This window comes from Callorhinus ursinus, unplaced genomic scaffold (assembly GCF_003265705.2).
Source record: "Callorhinus ursinus isolate GAN/ISIS: 27379988/994484 unplaced genomic scaffold, GSC_fseal_2.0 scaffold28, whole genome shotgun sequence".
NCBI lineage: Eukaryota > Metazoa > Chordata > Mammalia > Carnivora > Otariidae > Callorhinus > Callorhinus ursinus.
Genome location: NW_027397090.1, coordinates 8823807 through 8835980, shown reverse-complemented (window position 1 = coordinate 8835980; position 12174 = coordinate 8823807). Strand labels below are relative to the sequence as shown.

At 41.0% G+C, this 12174-nt stretch overlaps 1 protein-coding gene and 1 pseudogene across 1 annotated transcript in view; both read left to right on the top strand.

The window, feature by feature from the left end:
* SMC5 (structural maintenance of chromosomes 5) overlaps positions 1 to 12174 on the top strand; it is a 108009-nt gene that overhangs the window by 78760 nt on the left and 17075 nt on the right. Inside the window, exons 12-13 of the mRNA XM_073878263.1 lie at positions 10368 to 10491; positions 10837 to 10959. Coding sequence (XP_073734364.1) covers positions 10368 to 10491; positions 10837 to 10959 — 247 coding nt within the window. The remainder of the gene's footprint in view (positions 1 to 10367; positions 10492 to 10836; positions 10960 to 12174) is intronic.
* Positions 2596 to 7517, top strand: LOC112838558 (circadian locomoter output cycles protein kaput pseudogene; annotated as a pseudogene).

The window sequence follows — 12174 nt, the reverse complement described above, 5'->3', positions numbered from 1 at the left end:
CTACATCAAAACCTGCCAAGGTGTGGTTTGTTAAAGTTCACTTGCAGTGTGGAATCTGAATCGGTGAAGTAGATTACTCTTAAAGTCCATTGCACTGTAAGTGGATCTTTTAGCCAGTGATTTTGTTACTTCATGCATTGGTCCTTTAGATAATGTTGGCTCACCAAGCTGCATAGGTCTTTCAGATGTTGACACATTTTATTGTGTAATATAAAAAAATCTAAGAATTGGGAAGCTGTCAAGCTTAGTGTAGATACAAATTTTCCAAAATTTTAATTGGCACGTGAAAGTTGCTTATCATTGTTGACAAATATTGACAGTTATTTTCCTTGAAGTGATAGGCTCACTTCATTCACTTTGGGGCGGGGGGAGGTAAAATCTGCCAAATACTTAAGTCTCAGTAACCATAGTTTATTCTTTTAAATAAAAATGATATTTCCTGAAAAAGTATCTAGTCCAGCTCCCAACTCAGTCACACAAGTGCTTTTCCTTGAGGCAACCATCATACTTTGGTTGCATTGTAAGTACTGTGTGCTTTGTAGTTCATCACAGAACATTAAAAAGGTATATACTCAATTACTACTGGGAGGTGGTTCAAGATGGCAGCGTAGGAAGACACTGAACTCCTCCCACAGACAGAGCAAATCAACAGCTACAGATGAAAGCGTTCCCTCTTAAAAAGACCTGAAAACTAACTCAGCAGCTCTTCTGTAACAGAGACAGGATCTCACGTAAAACCCCACCCCTAGTGTGGTGACCAGCACTTGGGAAGGATATCAAAAATACGAAGTTTTTTCCTCGGAGGAGCAAGGAGTTTGTGCCCCAAGTCAGGCACCCCCACGCTTGGGACCTGCACCAGAGAGATGAGTCCCCAAGATGCCTGGCTTTGAAAGCCAGTGGGGCTTATACATAGGAGAACAGTACAGTGGTAGGGAACAGATTTTGCTCTTTAAGCGTTCGTGCAAAGACTGACCAAAGGACCCCGTGCAGAAGCAACAGTGTGTGTGGAGGAGATTCATTGCTCATCTTAAAGCATCTGCCCAAGGGGCAGGAGCCTAATGGGAATCTATCCTGGGACACAGGCACCAGTGGACACCACTTTTATACTCTCCCTCTAACCTGCTAGTGGGTGTATGGCACCCCCAAGTCCCCGCCAGAGCTAGGCGCCCAAGGGTCTGAAACAATCTTCTTGGCAGACTGCTGTCCCCAGGGTACTGCATAGACGGCAGTCTGACCACTCTCCAGTCTTCCTGTGAAAAAGACTTATTTGCCCTAGAATTCAGCCTCAGGGGCTTCAGGATTACCAACACATTCAGAGGCTACGAAAGTGTTCTCAGGGAACAGGGTCCAGGAGATGCCGTCTTTGTGCTCTGTTGGCCTTGCTAAAGCTCACCAGTACCTTCCAGAAAGGAGCTCCTACACTCACCTGAAGCCCTGATGTTTCCAACAGTTTCCTAGGGGACACTTCCAGGATGCCTGGTCTGTAGACCAGCAGGGTGTATGGTGGTTCCAAAGGACTGTGTCTGTATTTTCATACCTTAAAAGCTGCTGCCTGAGGGTCCTAGCTTCTACTCTAGCTTCTCTTCTGCCTGAAACTAAGAGCAAACTGAGATCCCTTCCTCTGGAACACTCACAGGACTTGGCAGTCCCTCAACAACTGGGACCTGTCAAGAATAAATCAGGTTGCCTAGACCACAAAGGTCCATGTCACCACTGAGAGCTAGAGGAGGAAACCAACAGAGAGTCAAGCAAAATGAAGAAACAAGAACTGTTATGAAATGATGTTAATTTACCTAATAAATCAAAGTAACGGTTATGAAAATGTTCACCGAACTTGCAAGAGGAATGAACACAGCAAGAATTTCAGTAAAGAGGTAGAAAGTATAAGCAAGTACAAAACAACTTCACAGAGCTGGAGAATACGACAGCAATTACAAAAATACACTGGAGGGGTTCCAACAACAGACTAGATGAAGCAGAAGAAAAATCAGTACTGTGGAAGACAGGGTAGTGTAGGGTTCACCCAGTAGCAAAAAAGAATTTTTTTTTTTTTTTTGAGAGCATGTGTGTCATGACCCTAAGAATCATGACCTGAGCCGAAATCAAGAGTCCGACACTTACCTGAATGAGCTGCCCACGTGCTCCGAAAACAGAATTTTATTTTTTTTTAAAGATTTTATTTATTCATGAGACAGAGCGAGGGAGGGAGGGAGAGAGAGAGAGAAGCAGAGGGAGAAGCAGGCTCCCAAGGAGACTCAATTCCAGGACCCTGGGATCATGACCCGAGCCGAAGGCAGACACTTAACCATCTGAGCCACCCAGGTGCCCCGAAAACAATTTTAAAAAGTAAAAATAGCTTAAGAGGCCAATGGGACAACATCAAGCAGAGTAACTTTCACATTATAGGAGTCACAGAAGGAGGAAGAAAAAGCAGAAAACATATTTGAAGAAGAAATAACTTCCCTAACCTTGGGAAGGAACAGACATCCAGACCCAGGAAGCCCAGAGAGTTCCACATAAGAATAAGAGGAAATCTGTTCTGCAGGAGACCACTGATTTTTTTTTTTTTTTTTTTTTTTTTTTTACTGAAAACAAATCACTGCAGAGTCCAACACCGGTGACATTTGACAGGACTGGAAACCTACATTCCTCAATAATGAAGAATTTACACAATGAGGCTTTTGATGTTTTTGTTTTTAAGGCCTCATGACTCAAGCATATTATTTGTGTCAGAGAATATAACCTCATTACTTTAATATTTACCATTTGATCTTGTGGATCAAAGTATTTTATCCCAGAGAGGGAACATTCACTGGTATAAAAAATTCTCTACCCCTCTGCTGGAAAGTGATTCAGTAACACTTGAATATTTAAAATCAGAATTCTGTTGTCATATGCTTTGAGGAACAGTAGACCAAAGGAGTCATGTACTTATGAATATGTGTAATTTATAGGAAATTTCCAATCATTAAACAGTGTATCCAATTCAGCACAGAATGGTTTCAAAGAAACTATACAAGACATATATAGGCTCTAAGATGATCAAGATTGTATTGTAGCTATTGTCAGATTAGCTACAATTTAGTTCATCAAGGATGTGTACTGTTGAAGAGCTTAATGAAGAGTTTTAGACATCTAGACATAGTTTAGAATTTTATTGCTAGGTCACAAGGAACTACCTATGATAGGACATTTGAAGTTCTGTGAACATTCAGGTATGATTATCATGTGGTGATCTAGAACATTTGCCGAAAACATCATGAGCACTTAATGCAGTATAGGAAAAGCATATCATGTTATTATAGATTCCTGAACAAAGGACCACAGTGGATTTGGCTTCAGACTCATTGTATCATTGATCTTCTGTGGAATTCAAGGCCAGAGTTTATTGTTGGTACTCACATCATCCTAAATTATGCAGAAGTTAGGGCTGAAATATGAATATTTGGCATTGAAGAGTCTCTTCCTGAGACAACTGCTGACAAAAGCCAAGATTCTGGATCTGATAATTGTATAGACATAGTCAAGCCTCAAGGAAGCATTGGAAAGGTTTGATCACAGCCCAGCCCCTTCTGCTTCCTTCCAGAATTCCAGAAAATCATCTCACACAGCAGTCTCAGACCCTTCCTCAACACCAACAGAGACCCAGCAGACACTTGCACTCCTCCCAGACACCATATAGCAGCTCCAGAAAAGATGGTAACAAGGAGGTCATTGTTTGTCCATCTTCCATACAGCCAGTGGCGTCTCAAGCTGCACATTTACCAGTTCCTTAAGGCTTGTCTCAGTCTCAGGTACTTTTAGCTCAGTTACGAGCCATGCAGCATCTGAAAGACCAGTTGGAGCAACAGACATGGATGACAGAGGCCAATACTCATCAGGCCCAAGAAGAACTAAGAAATTGAAGAACAGACTTCAAATGGCCCATGGTTAAGGGCTACAGATGTTTTTATAACAATCCGGCCCTAGGTTGAATTTTGATTCCATTCACCTTCTGGAAATTCATCTAAATTCCAGCAACTTGTACCTCTAAATATTAAGGACCAGGTTATTCACACTAACCGAAATTAAAGTGGAATGAATACTGGACACACTGGCACATTCAGCATATGATTCAACAGCAGACTTTACAAAGGCCATCATATCAGAGTCAACAGAACGTACTGAGCTGGCACCATCAATAAACCCCTCCCTCCAGTTGGACACAGAGCGCTCTTACAGCCCCACTGTATGACACTATGAGGATTTCATAGCTGGAAGCATGGTCCAGATTCCATCTAGTATGCCACGAAACAGAACCCAGACGGCTGCAGTAACGACATTGTTTCAGGACGCATAAGATTTTCTCAAGGTCAGCAGCTTGGTGATGAGTGGTTACATTAGTAGCTGCTCCCAGAGCTTGGGGGGTGGTCATGGTACTGTGCACTGTGCTCGTGGGGCAAGTGGTGCCTGCCTGCTCTCCTGCGGCTCCACAACAGCAGCAGTCACAGATGTGGTCAGTCCCACGGCAGAGTTCCCAGGAAGGGCAGCTTGGTCGAGTCCAGCAACTATCTCTGGCTCAGCTGACCCAACTACTGCAGCAGTTTTTCCAGACTTGAAGGCTTCCCATGGAGCAACCTTGAAGCCAGCTTATCCTGTCTGCTGCATTTCCACTACAACAGGGCCCTTTCCCTCAGTCCCATCACCAGCAACCCTAGCCTCGGCGACAGGAGCATCTGAGTTGGCACAGGACTGAAAGTTTGACCTGTTCTTCTAAGGTTCAGCCACGGTAGGCCATATGCCTCCTCTGACCTCAGGGAGGAAAGGGTTGGCCATGAAGAGTTGCTCGGAGGATCTGAAGCTAGGATAAGTCCTAGTAGTTTCACAACAAGCAGTATTGAATGTTCTGGAATTCTAGTTCCTGGAATTACTTAGCAGGGAAAATGCTGCCTAGTGCTACAAATAATACATTAAACACCAGCCAGTGCGAGACGAGCCAACTCTGACAGTGTTGGACTTTCCCAGCTGTTTTTGGATGGGGAAAGTGTATTGCCAAATATTAAGCTTAGCTATAAAACATGGTCTCCAGTCAATTAGAAAGGCACTAACAGTATTAGTAACCTGGTGGCTCTGTGCCTGTTTTCAAGTATTATAGGACACATCACTGTCATGTTAGGGGTTTGCTTACAACAATCCCATGAAGATAGTCTAGTACACCCACTAGGCCCCTTCCCGAGCCTCTCTCCCTTTTGAGGGAATGATGAATAGTAATTACCGTCAGAATGTCGTGTGGGTACAAATTGTCTATGTACAGATGCTGTAAGTACTATGGATATGTCTGGATAAAAGAGAAAGCCAAAAAATAAAAAATCTCAGATGCAGAAAAAGCATTTGACAAAATACAACATCCATGTTTAATAAAAACTCAACAATATGGGCAAAGAGGGAACATAGTTCAATATAATCAAGACCATACATGACAAATCAACCCCCTCCACTTATGTATGTAAGTATAACCTTATACTCAACAGTGAAAAGCTGAAATTTTCCTTTAACATCAGGATCAAGACCAGGATGCCTACTCTCCCCACCTTTATTCAGCAGAGTGTTAGAAATTAGGATTTCTGAGCAGAGCAGAGTAGGCAAGAAAGAGAAATAAAAGGCATCTAAACTGGAAAGAGGTAAAACCAGCACTAGTTGTGGATGACAGGATTTTACCTAGAAAACCGTAAATACTCCACCAAAAGAAACTTGTAACACTAATCAACAAATTCAGTAAAGTTGCAGGGTACAAAATTGTCATAAAAATCGGTTGCATTTTCATATACTAACAACACACTCAAAGATTAAGAAAACAGTCCCATTTATAAAATTGCACCAAAAAGAAAATGCTTAGGAATAAATTTGACCAAGGAGGTGAAAGACCTGTATACTGAAAACCATAACACACTGAAGAAATTAAATTTGACACAAATAAAAGATTTTCTGTGCTCATGGATTTAAAGAATTGATATTGTTAAAGTGTCCATGTTACCCAAAGCAGTCGATAGATTCAGTGGAATTCCAGTCCATTTCCAGCAGCATTTTTCGGAATTAGAAGAATCCTAAAAATTTATGGGGCCACAAAAGATACCAAATAGCCAAAGCAATCTTGAGAAAGAAAAAGCTGAAGGCATCACGCTCCCTGATTTCAAGCTATATCACAAAACTATATTAATCAAAACAGGGTATTGACATAAAAGCAGACACATGCATTAGTGGAACAAAATAGCCCAGAAATAAACCCATGTATCTATGGTGAGTTGCTTTGTGACACAAGAGGTAAGAATAAACGGTGAAGAAAGGATGGTCTCTACAGTAAATGGTGCTGGAAAAACTGGACAGCCTCATGCAAAGAATTGAAACTGGACCACAAGCTTACAGCAAACAGAAAAATCAGCTCAAAATGGATTAAAGACCAATATAAGACCAGAAATCCTGAAACTCCTGGAAGAAAACAGTAAGTTCTTTGACATGGGTGTTGGCAGTAATTTCTTTGGAACTGACTCCAAAGGCCTTGGCTACAAAAGTGAAAATAAACAAATAGGACTACGTCAAACTTCAGAGCTTCCACATGGTAAAGAAAACCATCACCACACCAAGAAGGCAGCCTCTGGAATAGGAGAAAATATTTGGAAATCATGTATTCGATGACGGTGTAGTATGTAAAATGAAATGAATTCCTACAACTCAATAGCAAAAAAAAAAAAAAAAAAAAACCCAATCTGATTAACAAATGGGCAGAGGATCTGAATCGAGGTTTTTTTCAAAGACGACCTGCAGATGGCCAACAGACAGCTGAAAAGGTGCTCAGTATCACTAATCACCAGGGAAATTTAAATAAAAACCACAGTGAGATTACCACCTCACACCTGTCAGAATGGCTGTTATCAAAGGACAAGAAATACCGAATGTTGGCGAGGATGCTGGCGAGGATGCGGGAAAAGGGAACCCTTGTCCACTGTTGGTGGGAATGCTAATTGGTGCAGACGCGGTGGAAAGCAGTATAGGGGTTTCTCAAAACGTTAAAAATAGCACTACCCCACGATCCAGTAATTCCACTTCTGGGTATTTATTCAAAGAAAATGAAAGCACAGATTTGAAAAGATGTCTGTGCTCTCCTGGTCATGGCAGCATTATTTACAAGAGGCAACCTCAGTGTCCATGGATGGATGAATGGGTCAAGAGGAAGTGAGATACACACAGACACATGCACTGTGTGTGCACATGCTGCACTACTACTTAGCCATTAAAAAGAAGGAAATCTGTTGTGACAACGTGAGTGGAACTTGAGGGTGTTATGCTAAGTGCAGTAAGAAACACAAATACCACATAACATCACTTACAGTGCAATCTAAAAAAACCAGTGAACAAACAAAAACGCATAGATACAGAAAACAGATCGGGTGGTTGCCAGGGAGGGGTAGGGAGGCGTGTTGGGGGTTGGTAAAATAGGTGAAGGTGATCAAGAGGTACAAACTTCAGTATAAAATAAAGACTCGGGGCGCCTGGGTGGTTCAGTTGTTAAGCGTCTTGCCTTCGGCTCGGGTCATGATCTCGGGGTCCTGGTATCGAGCCCCATATCGGGCTCCCTGCTCGGTGGGAAGCCTGTTTCTCCCTCTCCCACTCCCCTGGCTTATGTTCCCTCTCTCCCTGTCTCTGTCAGGTTAAATAAAATCTTTTAAAAAAATAAGTAAAAGACCCATAGGAAGGTAATGTGTGGTGTGTGACGGTAGTTAATAATACCGTATTGCATATTTGAAAGTTGCTAAGAGTAGGTTGTTTTTTTTTTTTTTTTACTTTTATTTGACAGAGAGAGACAGCGAGAAAGGGAACACAAGCAGGGGGAGTGGGAGAGGGAGAAGCAGCAGGCTTCCCGCCGAGCAGGGAGCCCGATGCGGGGCTCGATCCCAGGACCCTGGGATCATGACCCGAGCTGAAGACAGACGCTTAACGACTAAGCCACCCAGGCGCCCCCCTGAGAGTAGATCTTAAAGTTTTCTTTACCAGAAAAAAAACTTTTATAACTATATATGGTGACAGATGTTAACTAGATTTTTGTGGTGATCGGTTCATGATATATACAGACATCAAATCATGTTGCACACCTGAAACTAATATGTCAGTTATACTTGAAGTTAAAAATTCGTAAGACTCACGATTTAATAATTTTTACTGTCATCAAAAATATTAATCGAATTTGGCATTCCTGAAATTTTTGAGTACACGGCAGTGAAGAAACTCATGACTATGAGTATACTTGGGTGCTACTACCTAGATTCGTTCCAGAGCACTAGCAGTTTTATTCACCGTTGCTTTTATACCATCAGTGCAAACATCACTGCAGTGAACGGGGCAGTTGAGGTCTTCTTACAACAGTGAAAATAGTTTATGATTCCCCTGAAATGGTTTCAGGGATCCCCACAGCCTCTGGACCACACTTTGAGAATGACTGACCCAGACACATAACCGGAATAATGGGTCCGCTGAATCTGGATTGGTGGGAGAGGTACAGGCAGTGAGATTATCAATCCAGACCATTAGGCTGTGCGTTTTCTCACCACTTCTGAAAGGGTGTGATAGGAAAGGGGGAAGATATGCTGATTTTCACAGAAGAGAGTGGGCGTTGGGGGTTTATCCCACTCTCCAACTGTAATATCCCTTGTTACAATTGGAAGTATATCTGCTTAGCCTTAGCGGTCATACAGTCCACAGAATTTTATACAAAGATGTGAGTAGTCTAAATCTTATCCTGAAGGAAAACTAGCTTACTGTGAGTGCCCAGGCAACCTTTCTTAAAACTGATTATATGTTTTATTGCATTTGGATATTTTGTAGAAACTAGGATATGTAGGAGGGGGTAAAAGCTATTAGGGTGTTCATTCTAGGGGGAAAGAACATGGCTTCCAGTTCAGAGGTTTTTCCCATGGCCTATCTCAGACCTTTTTGTTGTGATTTTTTTTTCCCTATAAAGATTTAGATATTAATGGCATAGTCAATCTTTGATCATAAATGACTGCTTATTGCCTTCAGTTAAGGTATCTGATTACCTTGACCTAATGTAGTATGTGTTTTTAAGCACATTCCTAAATTGAATCATATGTGAAATGCATTAAGAGAATTTGTTCTTTACTGGTTTGTTGTTGTTGTTTTTAAGTAAACATTTGGCCATTTACTATTAGTGAAAAGGTAATAATGTACCTTGGTTGCTTAAACCTACTTTTTAGTCTAGCTGCCTGGGTTTTCATCTCCAAGCCTCCTTTCAGCCTTCAGCTTTGGCCTCATTCCCATCTTTCATCAACTACAAGACACGTAACCTTTCCTGTTCGGCTCTCCTGTTGGACCCATTGTCTAAAACCAAACTCTCTTCATAAGTAATGTGGATTTTTGTAGTGAAAGGGCCTTTCATAACCATCACCAGCCTGCTGTCTCCTACCTAGAGTTAATCACCTCTAGTTACAAAATTCCTTTCCTTGAGACTGAATTTCAACCTTTTGTAGTCTCCTTTCACTCGACCCATTTCACCTCACCTCCCTGGCCTCTCCTACTCACTCTCTTCCGTGTACTGTTCAGGCCCCTCTCTGCAGCATCTGCTCAACTTGTTCATTCTTGTGTATTAGTGTTTCCAAACTGGGTTCTTGATTTTATCGTGGAGGCAACATAGTGGGGTGGAAAGAACTTGGACTTTGGTGTCAAACCCATATTAACCATGTACTATGCGTGATCTTAGGTAACTTAACTTCTGATCCTTAGTTTCTTCACCTTGAATAGCAAAATAGTAGTAACTTTTAGGGTTGTATTGTCTTTTCACTATATATTTTTAATCTGTTAATCAAATCTCCCCAGTTAAGCTGCCTTAGGTAAGGGACTATGTGTAAACAACATTAACAACGATGGTTAGTAACTAATATTCATCCATTGGTTTAAAGGCCCAGCACTGTACTTAAGTGTGTTACATATTTTACCTTTTTTAAGTTTTCATCATGGCCGTATAGGGGAAGTACTATTATTTTTTTCTAATTTATAGATAAGGAAACTAAAGTTCAGAAGAGTAACTTATCTAGTTATACTGCTCATTAGTGGCAAGAGGAAATTCAAACCCATCTTTCTGATTCCAGATCCTACACCATTACCACTATCATTACTTAAACTGTGCTGGGCACATAATATCTCAACAAATACTTTTTGATCCTGAGTGGTTACATAACAAGATTATTTAATCTAGAAGCTAGTAGTTTTTATGTCTGAGTAGCATTATTAAAAAGCCCATCAAACAGCAGGAGACCTAAACATTTGGGCTCAAACCTTGTGTTAACTCTGATTTCTACATCATTATATGTTTCGTACAGTTTAAAGCTGATGGAACAGGATACTTGCAACCTTGAAGAGGAAGAGCGAAAAGCAAGTACCAAAATCAAAGAAATAAATGTTCAAAAAGCAAAACTTGTTACTGAATTAACAAACTTTGTAAAGGTAAGGCATTTTCTTAATTTTAGTCACTTTTTTTATAGCAGGTAGATAAGTAAATAAATTAAAAAACTCTTGCTAAGAGTTTATTAATAATTTTAGCTTTGACATTTTTCATTATAGGTCAGTAAACTGGTTAAAAGCACTCATTAAACTAAGGTATTATATTCCAGGTGATTCAATTAAACACACAGAAAAACATTTAAAAATTGTCTTGTAAGAAATAGTTGTAAAAAGAACTATTTGAGATATCAGTCGCATTAGAAAAATGTTTTTCTCATGGTTTATTAATTTTTAAAAACTTTTTTTTCTTGTCAAACAAATTAAACTTTTAGGGGTTTTTGTTCCTAGATTTGTACTTCTTTGCATATTCAAAAAGTTGATTTAATTCTTCAAAATACTACAGTGATCTCTGAGAAGAACAAATTAGAATCTGATTACATGGCTGCTTCATCACAACTCCGTGTCACAGAGGTACAATTTTTGCTTTTATTTTTTTATGATGGGGGTCTAGCCTCAGACCAGTATGAAAACCTGTATCATCACTTGGAATATGCATTTTGTTATATGCTCTTTAGTTTATAAATGTAATGCATTTTGTGGATGAGGAAGCATTATTTGAAACACTGTACTGTGCATTTTATGTAATTTGATTGGGGGAGGTACGGTAATAATTAGAGTATCTTACGTAGTCAGTTGACGGGCAGAGTCTCCTGTTAACCCATATAAATTACAGTCACACTGTCAAGAGGTAGCAGCTAGTAGCTTTTACTGCAGTTTGTACATCTTGTAAAACAAACTGCAGATGAGTTACAGTCATCACCAAGAGTGGCCTTAGTGTACAGTTTTGGTGATTTAATTTTCTGTTAATATCGATCTATGAAAGGATAAATGTTAAAATAGTGTGCAGGGGGTGAAATGCGATGCACTAAAGTTAACGAAAATCCCAAAGAACTGGCGACAAAGTGCTAGTGACAGTGGCACATTTTTGAGTCTTCCAAATCCTTTCCCAAAAATAGAAGAGCAAGTAGGCTAACAACCACAAACCCACGGACAACATATACAACAAACTAAATTTCAAAGTAGCCCCGTTGGTGTACTACAGTTTGCTCCCCCACTAACCACCCAATGGTAGCAGTAGACCGTTCAAGTTAAGGGCACAGTCCTCAGCAAGCCTGCCCTTCAGTCTCTAGCCCTGCTGCCTGGAAGGCTCAAATATAAGTCGAGATAATCCTCGGACTCAGTGCCCCAACACTCTGCTCACATGATTTGTCTTTCTGGCATTGTCCCTTCCCCTCTGGAGTCATCTCCTAAGCTTAAACGTATGTATGACCCAAGGGGCGGGCTTGCGAGTAACCTATCACTCAGAAAAGTCCTAGGGTTTCAGAGTCTCCTTCCCCAAAAACCAGGGGCCAAGGTCTAATTCTTTATTACACAACATGTATGAACTCTCGAATGTCAGTGGGTAAGAGGAAGCCAGCAACAGCATGACTAGCATGTTCTAAGTGAGTATGTGGTAAGGGGAGGGGGTGCTGAAACTGGGAGGCGACTTTGTAGGCTCTGAAAAGGTTGGATGGTGCTGTGCTGGTACACGTCCTGTGAACTCCCAAGCCAGACTAAACCACGTTGCAGAAGCACGCTGCTTCCTGAGAACTGGAACCAGGGGGTAGACGAAGGGCACGGTAAAAC